Source organism: Lycorma delicatula, chromosome 3 (assembly GCF_047948215.1).
Source record: "Lycorma delicatula isolate Av1 chromosome 3, ASM4794821v1, whole genome shotgun sequence".
NCBI classification, from domain to species: domain Eukaryota; kingdom Metazoa; phylum Arthropoda; class Insecta; order Hemiptera; family Fulgoridae; genus Lycorma; species Lycorma delicatula.
In genome coordinates, this window is record NC_134457.1 from 118171818 (window position 1) to 118196632 (window position 24815).

General features: G+C 27.2%; 1 protein-coding gene across 3 annotated transcripts in view; it reads left to right on the forward strand.

Moving 5' to 3' along the window:
* loh (thrombospondin type 1 domain containing lonely heart) overlaps positions 1 to 24815 on the forward strand; it is a 1319035-nt gene that overhangs the window by 655695 nt on the left and 638525 nt on the right. For 2 of the 3 annotated variants that reach the window (XM_075360455.1, XM_075360456.1), the window contains one exon: positions 11078 to 11159. In XM_075360455.1, coding sequence (XP_075216570.1) covers positions 11078 to 11159 — 82 coding nt within the window. Of the gene's footprint in view, positions 1 to 11077; positions 11160 to 22055; positions 22115 to 24815 lie in introns of those variants that run through there. The other variant, XM_075360457.1, reaches the window with a different exon arrangement.

Genomic DNA, 24815 nt, shown 5'->3' on the forward strand with positions numbered 1-24815 from the left:
AAACAGTTTTCACATCATGTATCACAAGTCCATCTTCCTATTAAAAAAAAAATTGATTCATCAATATAGTGGATACAAGGTGTCGGCCAAAATTTTAAACACACCGAAAGTAGTAATTTTGTAATCTGCTTGTTTCTATCTCCTAGTATTCCTCAGTTTTGAAATATAAACCCCTTTCAACAATTTTTACATGTATTTCATTATTTTAATAATGTTATTATATAAAAAGCCGACAGTTTGTATGTTTATTTGTTCTTGCATTACGCGAGAACCAACCGACTGATTGCTTTCAGATTTGCAGGATAAATTCGTGTTATCCCAAAAAAGATTTTAAGTCATAGATCGAGGCCCTAGACCCGTTGAGTGTGTTGTTGTCAATTGAAGATATTCATTAAAAAAAAAAATAATAATAATAATCTTTTTACTTCATTGTTAAATTTCTATCACCATGACGAAAGAAATAGTAGTGAAGTTTCACTCGTCAAAGTTGTGCTACTTAAAGTAATAATAATGTAGATATCATAGAAGGCTTCTAAAACAAGGTAACGAGAAAAATTGCAGAGACGCCATGGTTCAAACGGAATGATGAAATTCAGGAATATTTCGAGCTTCCGTAGGTTTGTGAGGTTAAGAGATAGCACAGTGTTAAATACTAACAACGTTTAGAAAAGCACGTCAACCAATTAGCGCTCAATCTCCTTGATAACATTGGGGATGTCCGAATATTGAAACCTCTCCAAGTGCTTCACTTAGGGGGTACTGAATGACAGTTTGTATTTACTATAAATAAATCTAGTGAGGTTATTTTTGTTTACTTCTTTATTTAATTATTTTTTGTATACCTAAAAGTTGTTTGGTTCATGTTTGTTATTTCATGTTTGTTGCTGTCCTTATACATTTTAATATGCCTATTAATGTAATATAATGATATAATGCCAGTATGATTATGTCTTCATTTAAGTCAACTCTTAAATAAATTTTGAATTCAGGTTTATGATGTTCATTTACTAAATTTTTATTCTGAAGCTTGCATTTTATTGATAATACCGTAAATAAATAAACTATTGTTGCTGAACGCATTTGTTAACGTCTAACATTTTCCGTTCGTAAGCTGCTCAGATTCTAAGTAATACTATTATAACTACTATGTGCATACATATAAAGCAACTACAATTGTTATCTAAAGCATGGAAATATTCATAAATCATACTTCGGTAAGATTTGTCAGATAATGATCACCTGCTTCACTTGTAAAGCAGTACTATTTTGCATTGTCAGTTACTGCATTATGAAACTTAATTCTGCTACGATTTACTGTTTAAAAAGGTTTATGTATTTAAATATACCGCATATTGTATAAGGACTTGTAAATTGATGAATCTCGTCGAGGCGCGCGCGCGTGTATGAGAGATGGTTTTATAAAAAATTAAGTATTACTATAGTCCCACTTTAACATAAGTACATAAGTACTGTAAATAAAATTATGTAGGACATTAACAACTGACCACGACAGGAACGTTATTTAACAACTCTCTGGTGCGGTGTAATTTGTGGTGGGTTACCTGTTTTCAAAGAAATCCATCACAGTATTTACGAGTATTTTCAAGACATAATTTCAGTACCGTATTAAAACCCAAAAATAATATATTTTTATGTTTTACTAATTTTAAAATTATTAACCTCTGATTTAAAAAAGTTTTACAATAAATAATAATTTAATAACAGTTATTAATGAAATAAAATTTGATGTAACTTTTTATTTTAATTCAAAAATGTTTACACAAGCTAATAATTATTAATAAATCAATATATTTAAATTTAAAAAAAAAGTTAAAAAATATATATGAACACGAAGTTGGATTCAAACTGATGTGTGCATGATTAGGGATGCGACACGTTCTCACCTAAACCACACATAACTACTTGAGCGACGTGAAACAAAATTAATACATAAAAAAATATAAACGCTGATACGGGCACCTCAAAAAAAAATTTGCGTCAATGTGGTATGTTCACCATAATGCAATTACGAAACTGTCCAATTTATTAAAGAATTGGCGGATCGTATAAGTGTAAATGAATTGCAGAAATAAATGTGTGAATGTAATTTGATGGGCGTATAAGGAAGTCATGTAGTAACCACATCAGATTTTTTCTGAAGTTTATAAATCTGAATTTTTTTAATTTTTATAGCTTTATCTGTTTAAATATCTCGATAAGATTTAGAGACATTAAGATTGAAATTGATGTATTAGTACTCACTGCTATTTATTTAATTTTATTGTAAACCTAGAAAAAGTAAACTTGCAAAAAATATTTTGATTATTTTTTTTTATAAATGACCATATTTTATATTCACACAATTTCAAAACCTGTAACATAGTCGTTTATTAATCTAATATAAAATATAATACATTAATCTTCTAATTGAAAATAATAATTTAACTCATAATCTTTTTCAGAATTAATCATTAAAATTATTATATGCTATTTATTTAAACAACAAGCCTTACTAAAAGATTTCTCGTTTACGTACACAGTTCAGTAATAAGAATATACATTTCGAATACTAAAGTACAACCTGTTTAATTGTTTTTAAAGCACATAATAAAATATTTGCATTAATGTATTTTAAAAGAGATGTTTTGATCTTTCAGTAAATTGAAAATAGGCTATGAATCAGGTTGTACTATTGCAAGTCGAATTCCATACTGACAGACAGCAAGCTGTCTTTCATAAATCACAAACTGACCACCCCAGTAGATCCGTATATCACCACAAACAATATGCTTTACTTCTTTTTAAACCGCATATTATTTAAGCGAAAGTTCGACATTATTTTCGTATTTTAGACGTCTTTTTTTATTTCGGAAGTATATTATTGACTAACAATAAATTTTGAAATGTCAGTAATATATAATATGTCAATATCAACATCAGCAGAATTGTAATCTTTAGAATTCGTTTTATTATCTTCTTTTTTCATTCTTGTCAGTATCTATTAGTTAATAATGAAAAAGTGACACCTCTTACTCATTTAACATTGGCATCACGTCATGTACCGTTCAGATTATTTTCTATTGCTTAATGGTGCGTAACGTATCGTTCGGTATGATTCTTTTTGTTTATTTATCTATGTATTTATTTTATATATATATATTTATTTATTTATTTATCCAATTACAGTTCTAATTAAATTATTATTAAAAACACCATCTTAATATGTAACATATCGCTTATGAACATGATACCAGTACCTGTTTTTCAAAACAATTTGGCCATGACCTCAGTTCATATTTATGTCTCAGTCAATAATAGTGGTGCTATTATGGTTAAACCACTTGCAATTTAAATATTAGCTATATAACGTCGGTAACCATTAAGAAAACGAGAAGGTTTTTATAGATTAAGTGGGTAATATTACTAATGGATATTGTGAATTTAATCGTAATACTATACTATGAATTTAATTCTCTTTTGTAAATGTAAATGCTGCCCTAAAAACTGTTGTTTAATTTTATGTGTATAGCTACAGCGTAGGTTACAGTATCATAAAAAAATCTATACTGGTAATATTTGAAACCCGCCTTTTTTTATATTATGCGATTTTATGTAGTTCGGTGTTATAGTCTGTTGATGTGATGTCTGATAGTCAGGACATCCGATAAAAGAATTTTACATACTATAATTGGTTTTCCTTCGAATACAAACCTAATAGGTATTGGAATTTTCTCAAATATATATAGCATATCAAGATAAATTTTTAAAGTTTTTGTGAAAAGTGCGGTATGTATGAAAAATGTTTCTGATGAAATGATATTCAGTAATATCTCTTTTTTAACCTGTCATTTTTTGTGGTTAATACTTGTTCAATATTTATTTTCACAGAAAAACATCATTGATTTATTTTTCATCTGGCTGAGACAAAACTGGAATCAAGAATTTTTGAGAATGCTTTTATATTATATTAAACCTATTCTAAATTCACCGCAGTATGTATAAGTAAAAAAGCAATTGCATAAAAAAAGCAAACCGTTTTTATTTTTTTTTTTATAAAAAATTATTTTAAATTAAAATTAATTTAACTAAATAAATTGGATAAGTAGATCAAACTAGTTAACAACATATTCATAATTTTTTTCATTAAATTCTTGATCAAGGTAATTTTTTTTAGTAGAATATTTTTTACTAAATTAAATACTACTTATTTAAATATAATTCTTACTACTTACATAAATATACTGCTTATTAAGTAGTAGAATATTTTCTACAAATCATTCGTTTATATAATATTAAATAAGTCACTTTATAATTTGGGAATAAAAGTTTACCATTTAAGTAGTAATTTAAATAAACCATTTTAGATTGTTAATTAATAATTTGATAACTTTATGAGGAATCGTAGCATAAATCGTAAAAAAAAGAATTTTTTTTACTTAAATTTCCGATAGTATTTATAAATCTGTAACTTTAATTCCTCAAACTCATTCTCCCCTGAAGAGTTACTATAGTAATAGGAGATAGAAATTACTTGTTTTTATTAAAAAAAAAGATTCTGACTTACGTCTCTCTCACAGTTTGTTTTTTATTATATAAAAATCGGATTTCATATTTGAGAAAAAGTAAGGGCTGAGTATTCAAACATAGTACTGTAAAAGTACTATTGAATATTTATTTCTGAGAATCCATATTTAGTGTTTTTACTGCCTTTAAAAATCAATTGAAATAGGTCCTGCAACGTACAGACCTGCATACCCTATATAATTTTTTTAAAGAAAAAAAATTGTATCTAATTTAAAAATAAATAAATTTATGAATTATATGTGCTACTTATAGTTGTTAGTATTTTTTAATTTTAAAAATGTATGTTTGTATATTTAAAAATGTAAATACGTTTATTCGTAATAAAAGTACTTTGAATTGTTAAATATTTTTAAATTAGTTTTTATATTTACTCTCTTTGTTACTCTTTTTGTCAAAAGTAGAAATTTGTTTCTTTGAAAAAATAATTAACGAATTTCCGTTTTACGTATGAGCACAGAAACGTCTGGTTTTACATTTTATCATTCTAGAGTAAAATTATTCAGAAATTGAACTCATGTTGGATTTATAACCCATTACGAATTAAAAATTTAACCCAACATAATTTCCAGCATAATGTCTACTCATTTTAACAACTTTAAAACATTTAAAATTATAACAACTTTTTTCCATTTTTATCTTTATTTCTTTCTTTGTTAAAAAAAATTTACAAATCTATTATGAATTTCATGATATATATCAATTTCAAATTTTATGAAAAGGTAATTGTAAGTACATTCCATCATAAAAAATCTTTTTTTTGGTCTGCCTGGATCTCTTTTACCGATCTTTACAATCAAAAACTGAGCTTGGAATTCCGACTTTATTCGGTATTATTCTTTATTCGATCATATTCACTTATCGTACGTAATAATGTAATGACAGAATTCCTTTTTTATTTCCGCATATTTAATATATTCAAAATAACTCTTATTAAATATATTCTGCATGTATAATAGTATTATTATAAAAATAATAAAACAGAAATTTTTAAATGTTATTCTTAAAAAATATTCCTAAAAGTATTTAATTTTTTATTAATAAGCAAATATTGCGAAGTAATGGCATGTGCTGTTAATAATTGTGAATTTTTTTTTTAAACTAGATGAGTAGATCACATACTTTGTGATTGTTTTTCGCAATTTACAATTTACATTAGAATTATTTTATATATATATATATATATATATATATATATATATATATAAATCTTCTGCTCAACTTAATAGTGAATAATGACTGCAATTTATATCTGTTAGTAAATTTAAGCTAGACAGATGAATGTTGTACCACTCGCTATAATAATATTTACTATTGTAGCTTTATTCAAACCATTTTATTGGGTTAAATAGCTCAATATATACATAAACTAATAAAAATTAAATAAATGCTTTCTTTACACTTTCTTTACCCAAATGAATGACTTGGATTACTGCCAACACCGCAACGTGCGCAGCAATTGAAATAACTCAATGAATGTTCCATCTGTTCATTGAATGCAATAGAAAATTAAAACCTACGTAAAATCACTGACAAACTTGAGTTTTTTTTTTAACAGATCTTAGTTTAACAAAATAATAAAAATGTCCTACTTGTAACATGATATGTAGTTGTTTAAATTAATATCATATCATAAATAAATTTTATATTAGTTTTACGAATTAATATATTTTAGATTTGTGTAGTTTAATTTTATCTAATTATATTTAATGGTACTGATTACTCATAAACATATTTGTGTTTATAGTACAGGAGTTATCCTAGTGAGTACTTAATCCTATTACGTATGTTAAATCATGCTTAATGTATGATTTTCTGATTTATACAATAAAAACAATTATTGTCAAAGTTTAGAAAGCTCAGATGATGCGCAGAGTCCCTACTCTGCGCATCATCTGTACGACTGTATCATCCGCGCACAATGGAATGTTACCATAAACACTCACTAACGCATGTACACAAGTATAATAATAATAACCTGTATATATATATATATATATATATATATATATATATATATATATATATATAAAAGATAATAATAAGTACGTTATAAAGTAATGTTGGTAATTGTTTATTGTTCAATACAACTTTTAACATTTTTTCAATACAGTTAATATAGAGTTTTTCAGCAACGTCAAACGGATTTTAGTAAAGATATTAACAAAATATTATTATTTATGCAAAATTCTTTATGCTATTACTCAATTTTAATTCCAGTGATACCGATATACTCTTATTGAATTTTAATTAACAAAACTATCTCAGATGTATTTTAGCCCTGAGATAGGGATTGTTGTAAGACAATTAAGATTGCTCTAGACAATTGCTGCCCAGTTTTAAAATCGCTTTTTGACTGTTATGAGGTTGAATACAATCAAATAACAAAAGTAAAGACATTCTTATATATTGTTTTTATTAATAGTAAAAGTTAATAACAAAGTTGCTATATTTTCCTGACACATAAATGTTTTCTACTGCTTTCTAATTAATGCTTTTTATTTTTTTTTCTTATCTAGTGAAAAAATAATGATACATGAAAAATTTACTTAAGATTTTTTTTGGATGGGGGTAATTTATGATGAATTCGTATTGTAAAATGATCACTATCTGTTTAAATAAAGCAAAAAATTTAAACGATATAAAAAATGAGGATTATTTTAAATCTTCCACTCTCCCACCTCAAAAATCACCTTCCAAGAATTTGTTTTTGATTCTTCTACGTTTTCTATATTAAATGGAAGACGCTAAAAATAATTCCACTGAAAATGTACAACCAATTAAAGTTTATTTAAGATTTCATTTGGGGCTGGTGGTGGGGGATTAGTAATGATGAAATTTTGTTGCAATATTATTACTAAAAATTTAAATAAACCAAAAATAGTTTTAAAATTCAAAAAGTCGATATTTTTAAACCTTTGTCAGTTTCTCTATTCACTATATTGTCCCAAAGTATGTTTTTTTAGGTTCTTGTACTACTACTACTACTACTACTATGTCTAGAAAGACATACAAAAATTCGGTTAAAAATATGCTATAAATAAAAATTGTTTTTCGATTTTTGGAGGAGGGAAATTTTGGGGCAAATAATTTTTTTTTTTAATGGTAAATTATGCATGCGAATTTACTACGCTTAGCCTAGTATAAAGTGCAGTTATGTTGGCAAAAGTTTGAGGAAATTGACCAAAAGAACTATCTATCCCACCCCATGGATATATTGACACCAAAACATTACCTACAAATTGTCCAGAAACGCGAGTTTCTGTACAAAATATCATCAGAATCGGTTTACCCGGTCAAAGTTATGAAGCTTGTAACACGCCAACACATGTACATACTTACATACGAATATTACTCCTTATTTTTTTTCTTTGGGTCCCTGGATCATGAAACGTGGAGACTGAAAAAAACCCATACCCCAGCAGTTTTTGACCGATTACTATATTTTCTTTTTGCAGCGTAGCTCTAGAGGTATGATGCCAGAAAAAGAAAAGAAAATTTTGTTATAACCTTTAGAACGTGCTCATAAAACCATAGTCGTGGAAAAATATTAAGTTTTTATTTATATAAAGTAAATATACATTAAATTTATAATAATTTTCTGATTAGTGCGCGGATCACTTTTAAGAATGTAGCCTTCTGAAATGGAAAAGAGTGTTGTTAACTCTACACTCCAGCGAGTCGTTCAAAATACACCTTATCGGTGATACTTTGGTTATGAGCTAACATAGTAATGGGTAGTAGAACTATTACTGGTCAAAGTTCCGTTAGTTTAAGGAGTTGTAAATATATATTACATGATTCAGTAGACAAAATTATTTTTGACGGCTTTTACATAAATCAGTATATATCGCTTTTACTAATATTTATTCTACGAATAATATTGTTTCTCACCTTTCTGAAGAAGTCAATAATTATTAATTTTCTACGTAAATTATTCTAATATTCAATCCCTAGATTTTCATTTTTCATTCCCTTGCACGAAATAAAGGAAGTATTGAATCCCGAAAAATTTCGGTTTTCAGATTCAACGGAGATATCCATTTTTACCACTCCTGAATCCATTTTGACTAGTTTTGGCGTGACGTGTGTACGTACCTACGTATGTATCTCGGACATCTCAAAAACGATTAGCCGTAGGATTTTAAAATTTTGGATTTAGGAAGCTGTAGCATCTATTTGTATACCTCCTGTTTTGATTGCAATCGACTGGACAAAAAAGTCAAAAAAAGCCCAAAATTAAAAAAAAATTGGATTTTGGATTCTGTCTTAAATGAAGTAATAAGCCATTATTGAGAGCTTTTCAGCTATATATCAAGTGGTAATTATTTTTATTGGTTCCAGAGATACAGCCAAATAAAATTTTAATTAATGAAATATTTGAATATTACAAGGATTCGGTTCGAATCGCTCTCATTTTTTTTTAATTTATTTTTTTTTAACTTTTTTCATTTAAATGTTGATTTATTAATTATTAACCTCTGATTTAAAAAAAAATTACGATAAATAATAATTCAATAATAATTTTAAAAAAATTTGAAAAAAAATCAGAAGTTATTAGTGAAATAAAATTTTATGGAGTCTTAAAAATGCGTATTTGTAATTTTATAGGCATTGTTACGTATATGTATATGTAATAGATTTGGTGAAACATCTGATTATTTAATATTAATTGAAAATTATAATTTAGAATCGTATTATTTTTAGATTTTTTTAATTTAATTTCTCTTTAATTTTATTAAATTATTTTCGAATTTCTCTTTGATTTTATCTACATTAAAGTTTACTACAGAGTGACTGAAGCATCTACCCCCACAAGAACAACATATACACTGAGGCATACAAGCCCAATCTTTAATAAATTGCAAAAAAGTCTTATCTTTTAGTTCATTGCTCCTCTGATATTGTAGAACAATATTCTCCCTAAGTCTGAGTTGATCATCATTTCGTTTATTTGTTTTGTTGCCAATCATTTAATCGCTCTTTGGTTCAATTTAGTTCTTCTGATCTTAATCTGTGTACTTTTTCTCTAGTTTTCAAATTTTCTCTCTTTATATTCATCATTCTCTCTTAATCTTTTATTCTTTCCTTAGTCTTAACGTTTCTTATTCTTTATATTTATCATCTTCTGTTAATGTTTTTATTCTTCCCTTGTTCTTAATATTTTCTTCCCTTCATATTCATCTTCTTGCTTTTTTTTTAGATATATTTTTTCATGTTATCTTTTTTTTTCCTTTGTGATTGTTTCATTTTCAATTTCGATTATTCACCAATTAATCCAAAAATAAAAATTGAATATTTTACACCGTAAGGTCTAAATTAACATTTGTAACCAGTGTACAGGGGTTCACTAAATGGAATAGCTTAATGATTATTAACTTTTATTTAACCGACACATTGCAGAAATCTGAAACTTTTGTTAATCAGCAACTCTAAAGATACTAATAATACTGATATAGTAATACAAGTAATAAAGGGACTTTTACTCTATTCTAATATTTCATGTAAGATTGTTGAATTAATAATTGTATAAATATTTGATGTTAATAAAAACTAATATTTCAGCAATTGTGTAACTGTCCACTATATTAAAAAATTGGAGGTTCGTATCTCACTTTCAAATGAAATAAGTTTAAATGAAGTGTAGCAGAAAATGTGTATATGTAATTTAATAGGCGTACAAGGAAGTTGTGTGGTGTCCATATTAGATTTATTTTTTTGTTTCCTGAAATGCAGTTATTTTTACATGAACATATGCATAATAATTAAACAAATTTTAATCTACAACAAACTTCAAATTATAAAAGATATTAACCCAGCAAAAAGTACATAAATAATTTAAAAAAGGTGCTTATCTACCTTAATTCAAAATGCCAAAATGAAAAAAATAAATCTTTAAAAAGAAATTCTTGATTAAATCAATTTATCAGATAACCCGATATATAAAAAAACGAGTTTCATGCATATCGTATAATGAATTTAAAATTAAAAAATCTCAATGAATACCTTATTTTTCCTATCCAATTGTACAGGTACTTACGAAATTTTTATTTTTGGAATTTCTTTTAAAAATGTATTCAAAATTTTGAACAAAAACTAAATTGAAGTTTCTTTAAAAATAAAAAAAAATACCCGACTAATTTAACAACCTGCAATTTTCATGTGAGATTCTGTAATTTGTATATCTTTACCAGTAATTAGATTTTAGCCAACCCATTTCAGAGAGAAATAAAATTGATTTTTAAATAATTTTGGGAACCATTTATTAGTGTCTACATTGAAAACTTTCGATCTTCCTGCTTTCTTTAGCAAACGGATATTTGTCTACCGAAGATTTTAGCTCGATTGCATCAATCTTGGGCGTTTCTGTTTTTTTTTTAAATAAAAGCTGACGGAAGATCAAAGTTACAGTTAGTTACCCTTTAAGATTACACGTTTTTTTTAATTGCTATTAGATTATGTTTTAAATTTTATTATATATATTTAATTTTTTCAGGGTCGAAGGACGGCATAAGAGAAAAGTGGCTGGAGGTCATTGCTTAGGAATGTACAAAAGAATACATATCTGTAATGTGCAGGTAATCTTATTACATTACTCTTATTATTATTATTTTTTTATAACATATTTTAATTTTTTGTTGTTATTTCTTGTATTTAATTGTAAAATTACAATGAAATAACTACATTTTGTTGACGAATGGTAGGTCTAGTTTTGCCGAGATTTATTTTTGTGTTCTTTAGTATTACTTTTTGAAATTTTTAATTAGGTTAATGTTAGGCTTATTAATTTAGCCACTCGTGAAACGATTATAACTGCTACATAAAAACCCTATTACAATTCTAAAACTATGTTTTTTGGTTGTCTATTGCATACCGTTGTGCATAGTTGCTTTTATTCTTGAAAAATGTATAGGTATTCATCTTGATACTTTACTTTAAAAAATATGTAACTTACAAAACAACGCTTAAAGCAGATTACCAGAGAAATAAATTATTGAATATTTGTAGCTGACAAGAACTGGTATTTCATATAGTTTGCAGGACACATTGGTTTATCTAATACAATTTATAATGTATTCCTTTCCCCTAATAGATTGTTCATATTAGTCACGTTTTCATTACCTCTGTAAGGTTAAATGAACGTACATTAAAAATTAATCCAGTAGAAAATCGTGGTATAAGATTTTCACAATTAATTTTATATATTTTTAGTTCGTAAAAGATCTTTACTTAAATTCTTAATCTAATTTTTAAGAACTTTATATAAGAGCGTTGAAATAATTCTATGATTCTGTGTTAGATATTTATTTTGAATTTCTACCCTAACAATAAAATCTTAATTTAAATCTGGAAGAAAATCATTCATGAAATTTGTATCCTCTCGTGTTTGGCAATAATGACTACCTTTTTCCTTAATTTCATGTTTCTTTGAAAAAGAAGAATAACTTGATGGGCATTTCTATCGAATAAAAATTCATGATATAGTAAAATTATTAGATTATTTCAAAAAACTAAAAGTTACAAACCACTACTAAAAGCATGTGACTTTCTGAAAGTTAATTTATTTAGTAATTTTGTTTTGTTTATCTTTTTATCTACTTTTTATGTTTTGATTTTGTATTTCATTTTTAATTCAGTTATATCTACTATATGATTGATTATATTGTCCAACAATCGAAATGTACACCTTTGAAGGTGTACATTTCGATTCATCTTCCTAAATTAGTACCAGATCAACCTCAGACGATTGATGATATAAATTACAGTGTTGCTAGAAACAACCCAAAGAATTTTTTCATAGATCTTCCTTGAGGCAGTAGGAAAACTTTCTTTATCAATTTGCTTCTTGCTCAAGTTCACACAACTTAAAACGTTCCAATCGGTGTAGCATCATCAGGAACAGCTGCTACACCTATAAGTGGTAGGAGAAATCCACATTCCAATTTTAAATTCCATTAATGTTGCATGTAGGCAAGAATCTGTTTGTTCTATTCATATAAATGATCCACTTGGACAAATTTTGCAAGTTACTAAACTTATAGTGTAGGATAAACGCACAATGAGTAATCAAGCTCATATTGAAACCTGATCGAACCCTTCGAAATATTAGATCATGCGGTAAGTTAATGGGCGGTACAACTTTCGTGTAGGAAGACTTTCCGTTGCCGGAAGACTTTCGGCAAACATTGTTTATCATCGCGAGAGGAACTAGGGCTGATGTTCAGGCATGCCTGAACATCTAAGTCATTAACCTTAAAAGAAAAGTCATTAACCTTATAGAAATTTCTCCTCACTATTAACTTAAGAACTAACATTAGAGTTCATCTTGGGAGTGGCGAGGCTAACTTTCCCTTACAACTACTAAACGTTGTAAACGGGACTCTTCCTCACAATGATGGTTAAATTTCTGTCGATGAAAACATTGGTACCGTTGTGCATACCATAGATGATCTCGTTTTCAATATTCATCCAGAAATTAGAAAGCCCGTACGAGTGGCTTTGCTAAAAATATATAAGAACTCCTCGAAATACTTCTGCATTTAAAATTAATAATATAATTTTGCAAAATTTGAAGGGCAAAGCAAGGAATATCGATCTGTAGATTCTGTAATCAATACTGAAATGCAGTCCACTAACCCCAGAATTTTTGAATTCTCTTAATTTTTCAGATTTTCCAGCTAATAGTCTCAGTCTTATGGGAGTTCCGATTATTTTACTACCCTCCAAGGTTATGTTGCAAATCAAAACTGTGCGAAATCACATCATTGAGGCTACTATTTTCACAAGTCCATCTGCAGAAGTGCTTGCTTCTATACACCGCATCCCAATGATCGCAACAGATTTACCACTTCAGTTCAAGAGACTGCAATTCGCTATAAAACTTTCGTTTGCCAAAGCAATCAATAAAGCGCAAGGCCAGACATTAAACACTATGGTACTGATTTACGATCAGACTGTTTTTCTCATGGACAGTTATATGTTGGACTTTCCAGAACTGGTAATTCGGAAAGTCAACACATTCTGCTGGCGGATAATCAAAAAGGCGCAAAAAATATCACATCCGAAATTTCTGTCAATTTAATACTGTTAGAAAATGGGTTGGCTACATTATAATCTCGGGCGAAGCCGAGACGGGGATTCTATATATATATATATATATATATATATATATATAGGTAGATAGATAGATAGCATCCCCCGTCAATAGCAATATAAATATATATATATATATATATATATATATATATATATATATATATATATATAAAATAACATATCGTGAGTTACCAACGCCCAGCAAAAACTAATGAAGATAAATTGATAATTTATGTACATTTTTTGCTTAAAGTGTAAGTGCATACAAAGAAAATCGACTTTGAAATTCCAAGTTCAATAGATTAAAATTGAGTAACAATGAAATTATTATTTTTTTTTTTTTGATTTCTCGGTAACAGTCGTAGATATCAAATTAATTTTGGTGTGTGTAACCTTAATATGAATATCAAAAAAATGATTTTTACATTTTTTGAAATTCAGTCATTAAAAGTGTTAAAATGGATTTTTGATTTGATTTTTTTTTAATCCTTGTAATTTTTTTTTTTTAATTTCATAACGAATAAATCAATCCGATTTTTGGTGAGACTAATCTTCATGTCAATAAACCACTTTCTAGATTTTTTGCAATTCGATCTTGAAAGAGAATGTAAGGAAAAAAATTCTTGTAAGGAAAAAAATTTGAACAATGAATTTATATTTTCTCAATTCCGACTATAATAAACGAGATATTCAGTAGATTTGGGCTTGCAAATACTCTGCAGATAAATATTTAAAAACCATTTTAAGGTTTTTTTAATTCCGTTTTTTTTAAGGAGTGTGGATGTATACGACGCTATAGATCAGCCAATACAGCCACTGTCACCGTAAATGTATGTGTGTCTGGCTGCACCTATCTCTGCTACTTGACTAAAGAACATAAAATAAAAGAATTGACTGCAACAGGAAACGCAAGTAACCATATAGCGCAGACGAAGCTGCGTTGGAGAGCTAGTAATTTTATATTTTTAACTAAATTGATGTTTTTATCTGATGAGTTTTTAAATTAATTTATAAAATTAGATTCTGTACACGGTGAATATTCATTAACTTAATAGTTTTTCGTTTTGTCGGTTGTATTGTGCTAGTTTTGTAACTGATGTCCTTGTTTTGCTTAATTTATTACAATAAAGATAATTATTTTTTTTTACTGTATTACTGACGTGAATTTTATATTGTATTTTAATAATTGTTTAATAAATATCCAGTGATAAGATTCATTTATTTATCAAACTAAGATTAATTTTTTATAACTTAACATTTTCAGTCAATAAATAAATAAATAATTTATTATTATATGTTTTAACAGATTTTACTACATTTAATGATTGATAACATAAAAAACATTTTTCTATTTAAACATAATTAATAAATAAATATACTAAATTTAACATTAATTATATAAATTTAAAAAAGAAAACTTATGTAGAATTATCATTAGATTAATTGTGCATACCACATTGTGATTAAAATGTGCATACCGCATCAAAAAAAAAAAAAAAATATATATATATATAAATATAAAGGAAAAAAGAAATAGTGTCCCTACTGGCTGCAACGTAAAAATATTTTAATGAAGAGCAAAATAGATATCTATTCTCATGTTTACTACGGGTTGAGATGCTCAGATACAAAATAACATGCCACAGGAACCAAATTACCACGAAATTCATCTTTAGTGTGGGAAAAAATTAAAATCCAGTAAGAAATTATTATAATTTATCATACCCTTACGATAATACTATAAAAGTAAAAATTATTTCTACTATAAATTGTAGTAAAATGACGTTTGAAATTCGTGTGAAACTTATATTTTATAAATATTTTCGTGCTACTTTTCTAGTGGAAGCTCAGGTATGAGTTAAATTTATTAGGGATTATAAGTGTCTATGATAAAGAAGGATTTACTGAAGTATTATTATATTTCAACCAATTCATATTTGAAACACTTCCTGTGCACAAGTAAATAAGTAGGCCTAAACAGAATGATTATTTCACATCGGATTTAAACACTGGAATATAAAATAGTTTCATAATAGAAATAGTTTCATAATAGAAATATAGTTTCATAATAGAAGTGTTAGGAGAAGACCAATTTGGTTTCAGGAAAAGTATAGGGACAAGGGAAGCAATTTTAGGCCTCAGAATAATAGAAGAAGGAAGATTAAAGAAAAACAAACCAACATACTTGGCGTTTATAGACCTAGAAAAGACATTCGATAACGTAGACTGGAATAAAATTTTCACCATTTTAAAAAAATTAGGGTTCATATACAGAGATAGAAGAACAATTGCTAACATGTACAGGAACCAAACAGCAACAGTAGTAATGGAAGAACATAAGAAAGAAGCCGTAGTAAGAGAGTCCGACAAGGATGTTCCCTATCTCCGTTACTTTTTAATCTTTACATGGAACTAGCAGTTAATGATGTTAAAGAACAATTTAGATTCGGAGTAACAGTACAAGGTGAAAAGATAAAGATGCTACGATTTGCTAATGATATAGTAATTCTAGCCGAGAGTAAAAAGGATTTAGAAGAAACAATGAACGGCATAGATGAAGTCCTACGCAAGAACTATCGCATGAAAATAAACAAGAAGAAAACAAAAGTAATGAAATGTAGAAATAACAAAGATGGACCACTGAATGTGAAAACAGGAGGAGAAAAGATTATAGAGGTAGAAGAATTTTGTTATTTGGGAAGTAGAATTACTAAAGATGGACGAAGCAGGAGCGATATAAAATGCCGAATAGCACAAGCTAAACGAGCCTTCAGTAAGAAATATAATTTGTTTACATCAAAAATTAATTTAAATGTCAGGAAAAGATTTTTGAAAGTGTATGTTTGGAGTGTCGCTTTATATGGAAGTGAAACTTGGACGATCAGAGTACCTGAGAAGTAAAGATTATGAAATGTGGTGCTATAGGAGAATGTTAAAAATCAGATGGGTGGATAAAGTGACAAATGAAGAGGTATTGCGGCAAATAGATGAAGAAAGAAGCATTTGGAAAAATATAGTTAAAAGAAGAGACAGACTTATAGGCCACATACTAAGGCATCCTGGAATAGTCGCTTTAATATTGGAAGGACAGGTAGAAGGAAAAAATTGTGTAGGCAGGCCACGTTTGGAATATGTAAAACAAATTGTTAGAGATGTAGGATGTAGAGGGTATACTGAAATGAAACGACCAGGACTTGATAGGGAATCTTGGAGAGCTGCATCAAACCGGTCAAATGACTGAAGACAAAAAAAAAAAATAGAAATATTTTCGTACACTGGGTGTACTAGAAAATAATTAATGGTTTTTATTTTACTTTAAGATGTACATTTGATTCACATCAATTTGAAAGAGGTTTGATAAAATAAATTAAATTTTATCTAAGATATGATTCATTCTCATACCTATCCAGGTAACAGCTGTCATGACTTCTAAATGATTTAATCATTAACCAAATTTAATTAAGAACCTTATTTCATCCTGTCCTTGGTAAAACTTACCGAAAGCAACGGATCTAAAAATTGATTTAGGACTTCTTTGTTAATGAAATTTTTTATAGAATATCTAATTATAAAAACGTACGAATGAATTTTAACCATATTAGGATAAATCCATAAATCAAGAAACGGAATATATTAGTTGAAGAAAAACTTTTTTTTGCCGATTAATTAATGCAATTTTAGAAAATACTAATTTTACACTTTTATTGACTTAATTTTTTCATATAAAACTTATATTTTAATCCCTTCATTATTTAAGGAAAATGCTTCTTAAAGATTAAAGATAAGTAAATTCTCTACAAAAACACGAGTTTTTTAAAACCCTCTATCTGTTCTATGAACTTTACAAGAAAAAATCTGCAGTAGGAAATACAGAATAATATTTCACATGTCCAGATTCAGTCCGATCAGTCTAAAAAATGTACTTTTATTTTAGAAAGGATAAGAGATCCAACTTTACTCACTAGGCACTGAAGCAGTAGGTTTATTTTACAACGATCGGACTGGAAACAGAATCTCCGGGTTGGTCTACATGTATTTTCTCATCAAGCACACGTACAATGACTGGCTATTCAGGTACTAGCATCCTCTGAATGACTTTATCAGGATGTCAGATCTATAAAAAAATCTACAATGGGAAAAAAGATCAAGGATAATGAAACGAGGTGGATAGTGAATCAACTTCAGCGAAATCACAGTATGAGAGAAAAGCTACTCAGAGGAGAAATCAGCAGAATGCTTATCTCGTATATAATCTACTGGGTATTTGGGAATTTTCCTGATCAGAAGAACAAATATCGATCAACGAGTTTATAAGAAGTATACAAGAGCAAGTTCAAGGGTTTCTGAAGAATCAACCACGAGCTCCCCTGAATTGATGTGATGTATAGAAATATCGAACTAAATATAAACTGTTAAGCCAGAATGTTAATAAAAAGAGAAAATATAATTTTAGTTATCTCCAAATCCAGTTTCAACAAGTTGTTGAAATCCAGCATTTCAACAAGAAAAAACTTTAATTCAATTAAAAGTAAATTTAGTTTTAGTTAGGTTTGAAACTGGCTCCTTTTTTATAACATAAAATTTGTCCCTAAGGTGAATTAAATGTATTTTCTTCATATAATAATAAGTAAATATATATAAAAACGTATAGTTTAGGATTATTTAAATTAGAATATAAAGCAACTTCTGCTATTGAAATGTTATCTGCTTTATTTAGTTTTAGTTCTGTGTCTTTAGTTAATTTAAAACCAGTTTACTAAGTTTTGAATAAACATAGTTACTGACCAAACTTATGAAAGAAAACTGACTAAACTTATAATTCAGACTTGAGTTAGATTATACAAACCAGTCTTAAACCATGTTATTTATTGTTATTTTATTGTATAATCTATATTTTCTATCGTGATACAATTTATTCAATTTAAAAAAAAAAAAATAGTGGAATTGTTTCTTTGACAGATGACAATACGACTACACTGAAAGTACGATTTTGTATTATTTTTTTTTAAAGCTTCAAGACAAAGAATCACGTTGTGTAAGTGTCAGATAACCATTAATATTGTATCTCTACAACTGTGTATACCCTGTAGGTAGATGTAACTGTGAAACGTGATCGTTTTTTCATTTCTTCTTGTATATAACTTTAGATCGGTGACAAGGAGAGTGAAATAGATTTCTTACAAATATTTAAAACACTTATATAATTATCTAATATTTAAAAAAAAAAATGCAAGTACAATATTTTATTTACGTTTTTTACAAATTATTAATTTTATTATTATTATTTACGTTAATGCAAATAGATTATGTTTTTTTTTACATATTTATATTTTTTATATTATATTTTTTTAATCAGTTGAAAAATCAATAACAATGAACACAAAATTTAACTGACTAAAATAAAATATGTAATTTTTGTTTTTGTCATTCTGTCGTAAAGGATTAGTTTGAAATTATTCTATGCCTATAAATATATTTTTGAAAAAAATAAACAATTCTCTAGTGTAAAAACATCAATTTTTTTATCATATTTTGTGTACTAATGTCAAACTATATGTTAAAATGTATTATCCCTAAAAAAAAACTTTGGCTTTACGTATAGTTGATTATATTGAAATATTTTAATTCTAAGGACTTCCAAAAAAACCTGCTGTTTCCATTTTATTTGTAAATTTCTTCATAATAGGTCTGACGTCATTTTTTGCTTATTTAATCACGTATCTTTATGGCTGAGTATGAGAAGGTTTTTATAAGTATAATTTCAATATCACTAGAAACTAAACTTTATGAAAGTTACCAGTTGACATTTAGTGTTTAAAAATTGTGAAAAAATTATTTTTCTATAATTATTTTTGAAAATTATTCATTGTTGTGAAACAAATATATCTGTCAAATTGCATTCTTCATTAAAATATTTCATAGTAAATGTTTATACGATAATGGATGTTACGAAATATTACAATTGTTCTGATCGATGCGAGAATTTATATGTACAAATTATATAAAGTTTACATAAAGGCCATTAACAGAAACGCATCTTAAGAACAATATTTCTTCTGGATTTTGAATAACTACGTAAATAAATTGATACTTATACAGCCTCAGTCTCCATTCTTCCCCTGAGAAAAATAGAGCCTGATGCTGCGTTTGGTCCTAGGAATTTATACAGACACTATGAAGTCTCTTACGAATTTAGTATTTTCTTCATTAACACATGTGTGTCTTTCATTTAAGATATATAATTCATAAATATGAAATACAAATGCAGTATTTAATAAAATAAATTATTCATTTATTTTTTAGAATAGACCATTTTGACGCTAATAAGACGCCTAAGTTGTTGATGTGGAAGCTTATAAATTGTTACAACGGTTAGGAACTTTGTTACGTTTATAAAGAAAAATTATTTCACTATGCCGGATTCTCGTAGAAAGTTCAGAAGTTGAACAACTGGATGAAAGTAAGCTGTACTTTCTAAACTGTTTCATGTAAATGTGATAGTTATAGAATATTTGAACTTTTCAAAATTACGACGTGTTTGTTGACAAGAACGTAACGTTACGGCTCCACTGTAACAAATGGAAATATTTTGGAAACTCTTGAAATTACCATTTTTGAAGGTTCTAACGAAAATATTGAAATTAATTATTGTGAAAATAAAAATATTTAATAACAAAAAATAAAATAAATAATAGGAAACTTTTTTATCCCCTACTTATCACCGGTGAAATCTACCTCCACCTTCCGGTGTACCGAAAAGGATTTTTTTTTTATTCTGGTTGATGAATTAATTCACCACGGAAGTTTGTTGAAGCTTGTATTTGGGAATATGAAAATGAAATTTTGTAGCGTATGAAAAAAATACCGGTCAAGCCTTATCGGTATTCTAATAACCCGGGACCCCAGTTGAAAAAACACGATGCTACCTGTCCACCAGGGAAATCGGAATTTATATATATATGAAAATATTAAATTCCTTACTTTTGTTTAACATCAGGAACGTAATTTACTTCATTTTTTCGTCTAAGTGCTGTTTCATTTATAGTCTTCGTACAGCATTATTTATTAGTTTTTATTCGTAAAATGTACAATATAAATATACCTTTTACAAAATCAAAATGTTTAAAAGATTTTAAAGACGGAGTTCTATAATTTGATCCTCCTTTAAACTTTTTTATGCAAAAGATGTATTACTGATTATCTTAGTCAATGTTGTTGAATAATTTTAAAAAATTTGGGTTCAATTCCAGGTATGAGCTTTTTTATACAGAGAGACTAACTTTATATTTGATACAGGCAGAAAAGTAGCTTATTTATTAGTTACCATTTTGTTCATTTATATTTAAACAACCCATCTTAATATTCCAGTTTGTGGTAGTAAACTGTCTGATTTTATAATAATTCATTTCTCAAATGCTGCATTAAGCAATCGGGGTATTATTTATATATTATATTTTGTGCTCTATTTAATTGTGTATATATTTAGCGTGGGTTCTCTTGATTCACTCGCTCCGATAATTAGAGCTAAAGAATCTCTTACATAGTAATCGGTTCGAAATTATTATTGCTAATAATTAATAATTCTTAAAATGCTAAATACTAAAACAATTTAGAATATACCATTCGATTCGAATATTTGTAATAAGAGTATTTACTTGTATTTCTTAGTGAGAGAATCGAACGACGGTTAGGCAAAATGCTTAAAACACAACATCTTTATCGTATTACAGTTAATTAAAAAAAAATAGAATACTTATACGTTTAAAATAGAATTAAAATCACTAATCTTGACGGTGAACAAACAAAAAACATTAAAAAATCGTAAGAAGGTAAATAATATATTGGTTTTTTGATAAAGATAAATACGATCTAACAATATTACGTTTGGTAAACAGTTACTATATTTTTATACCGAAGCAAAATTGATTATTCTAGAAATATCTAATGACTATTCTAGAAAGTTAAATTGGTTTACAGGGATTATATTATATTACGTAACTTGATGTTTATACTTGTAACTTGACCTTATACTTTATAAAACTTGTAACATTATAAAGTTGTAAATTATAAAACAACTTGCACTTCTGTCAAGGTTAACTTATAACCTAATAAAAGTTCAATAAAAAAAGAATAATAAAATTTTATAAATAAATTTTCCTGAGAATTTTTGGCGAATAATGTTAATTTAGAAAACGTAAAGAATAGAAAAGAAGAGGTTTTTCTATGTTATATAGTTATGCTGTAGTCTATTTTATGCTGTGGAAGATATTGAAATCTTATTTCCTCATCGTAAGTGTGAGGCAACTAAACTGCGTCTGATGCGCTGTTGTACTCTTAATGCGTAAAACTGTTGTTACACCAGTTAGCGATGTCAGAGTGATTGTCAACGGTGACAGGAATCGACATGCTCAGAATCTAACCAGATGTGCAAACAACAGTCAGTATCTTATTTGATTTAGACTTAATTTTTTTCGTCTTCTGTGTTTATAAAATACAGGTGCGTTTCTATTTATGTGTCTTTAAAACAAAATAGATATTTATAAATATTTTCTGAACAAAATTATAATGCACCTGCACATAGATTTAAACCTTATTTACCATAAGATAAAAAGATAACTTATTTTAAATTCAATTTTCTTGATAAAAATTAAGATAAGATTTCACTATTGTGAAGTCATTTTAGCGTTTTATATTCATGGAAAATACTGTTTTATGTTCCAAAAGTATTTTGATTAAAGGCATGAGAGAATTTTTTCTTTGAACTATGTGCTTCCTTTTAGTTGACTTGACCCTTTTACCATTTATAGTTTTTTGTCAGCTTATTTTCTTTCTCTTTCATTTAAGCTAAACATTTTTATACATATAACTAATTAAAATTTCTTTTTGATTAATGTTTTCAATCTTTGATGTATAGTGTAAAGTTTCAAAGAATTTTAGAGACGAGAAATGAATTTTCCTATCTTTCAACATTTTTTTCTTTATTTTAGACAAGTGTATGTACTTTAAGAGTACGTTCAGTAAACGGATTACGTAAATCTTTTTTTCTTTTAAAAGTACAGAATAATTATAAACGTAATACTATATAATCTCATAGAAAAGAATCAATTTGTCTTATTTTACGCGATCAAACCAATAAGTAACGATAAATGTTTATTTTGATAACATATTATTAAATATAACGGTATGAAATTAACATGAAATTGAATTAATTCCCAACTTAAGTTAGTTCTGTTTTAACGTTAAGTTATCTTTACGTTAAATGTACAAGCTGAAATATTTATCTTATATGCAACCTCATTTTTTCCTACGTGGAATATTTTTCCATGATAACTTTTAACAGTGTATGAAGTTATAGAATTTAACGTGTGATATATTTTTATTTTTTTCAGTTTTATAAAAAATATAATTTGTTTTTATTTTTAATCAAAATAAACTTTAAAACAATCATCGTTATATAGGCGCTTAATTGATACCGTCGAAGTTTTAATCAATTTAACATTGATATAAATAATTAAGGGTCCAGGGACAAAACATTACCAAGTACTGTTGTTTATTAACAAGCTAACTTCTTGTTGATGTTATGCATTGTTCACAACAATAATCGATGGATCTTATTGGATATACGTCCACCACATCTAGCTTGCGCAATTTTGGAGTGACCGATTTCAGTTGATTTTATCTTATATTGTTTATTTTTAATAGCACTGTAATTAAATTTTATGTTCAAAGAAATACTACAGACATCTTAGGATTTTTTTATCGTGACAGAAGGACGAGGGACGAGATTTGTTTTTGCAAAATTCTGCAGAACATTATAATTTTTTGCTACCAGAATAATTGTTATAATTTCTAATAAAACTAATTTTCTTTAAAATAATAAATTTAAATGTTATTTCACTTTCATAATTTTTCATTTATTTATTTTTTCTTAATATTTTACTATAAATTTCTAAGACACAAATGTTTATTCCTCAATAAAAATAAATTTCACCCACATCCTGTACATTTACAAAATATTAACTTTAAAAGTGAAAAATTTAAATCACGCAAGAAGTGGTGCGCTTATAATAAACAAAACTTAATCAATCTATAAATATAATGCAGACAATATTTTTTTCGTATGGCTGAGATGCCTGGAAGTTATAAGAAAGAATTCTATGTGAATAACGAAGTTTATACTTCAACCACTTTGGTTTTTTTTTTGGTCTGAGTTTACCCTATAGCCTACAAGTCCTTCTGGTGAAGAGAGAAAAATGCATGTAGGACTAATCATCGCATCCATTTCATTGCGCTTAGCATCATTTTTTACAATAGCATTATATTTTCGGGTTACTGGACAAACGAGAATATAGGAAAATCTCTTCTCTTTTTTTAGTAACCATGGTTACTAGAATAATGGTAATTAAAGTTGTTATCTTAGATAGTAGCTATGAAACTTTTGGAATAGTTTCACATCAGTTCGTCTAAAACCATTTAGTTGACCCACTAGAACGGCCTTCATCTCTGTTTTAACTTCAAAGATTCAAAGCTGTTTATGTATGTTCATTATGACAAAACAAATAAATATTATATAAAGAATTCTTCATCTGGTATTCAACGGTTAAATTATGAGCAAACTTTTTTTTTTGTACTTTTATCTTGAATATTGCATAAAGGATTATATATTTAAATTTATAATCCTTCTTTTAAATGCTGGTGTATGAAAAATAATACTAAATTTCACGAATAAAATTTTAATCTGTAGACATATTGTATTTCAATATTTATTTTAAAAGACATCTCTCAACGAAATATCTTTTTTTAATTTTGATTTGAGTTTACAATTATTCTCTAAGATTTGAATGAAAAGTTAATAAAAATTTGGGCTGGGTCCACCAATAATAGAAAAAAATATTTTTCAACGCTATTAAACAACTTTAAAGAAACATTTCATCATCATTCTTAATTTCTTTTAAAGTTTGCACCTGTGAGCATTAATATTTTCAGTTTTTTATATGTTAATTTGTTCCACTAATGGTAAAGGTATTAGAATGAATGAATTCACTGATGTTATTCAATATGTTGAATTAAAATTTAAATGAAAAATTTTTTTTCTTCCAAAATTACTTAGAGTGGATTCATGTATCTTATTCAGTTTT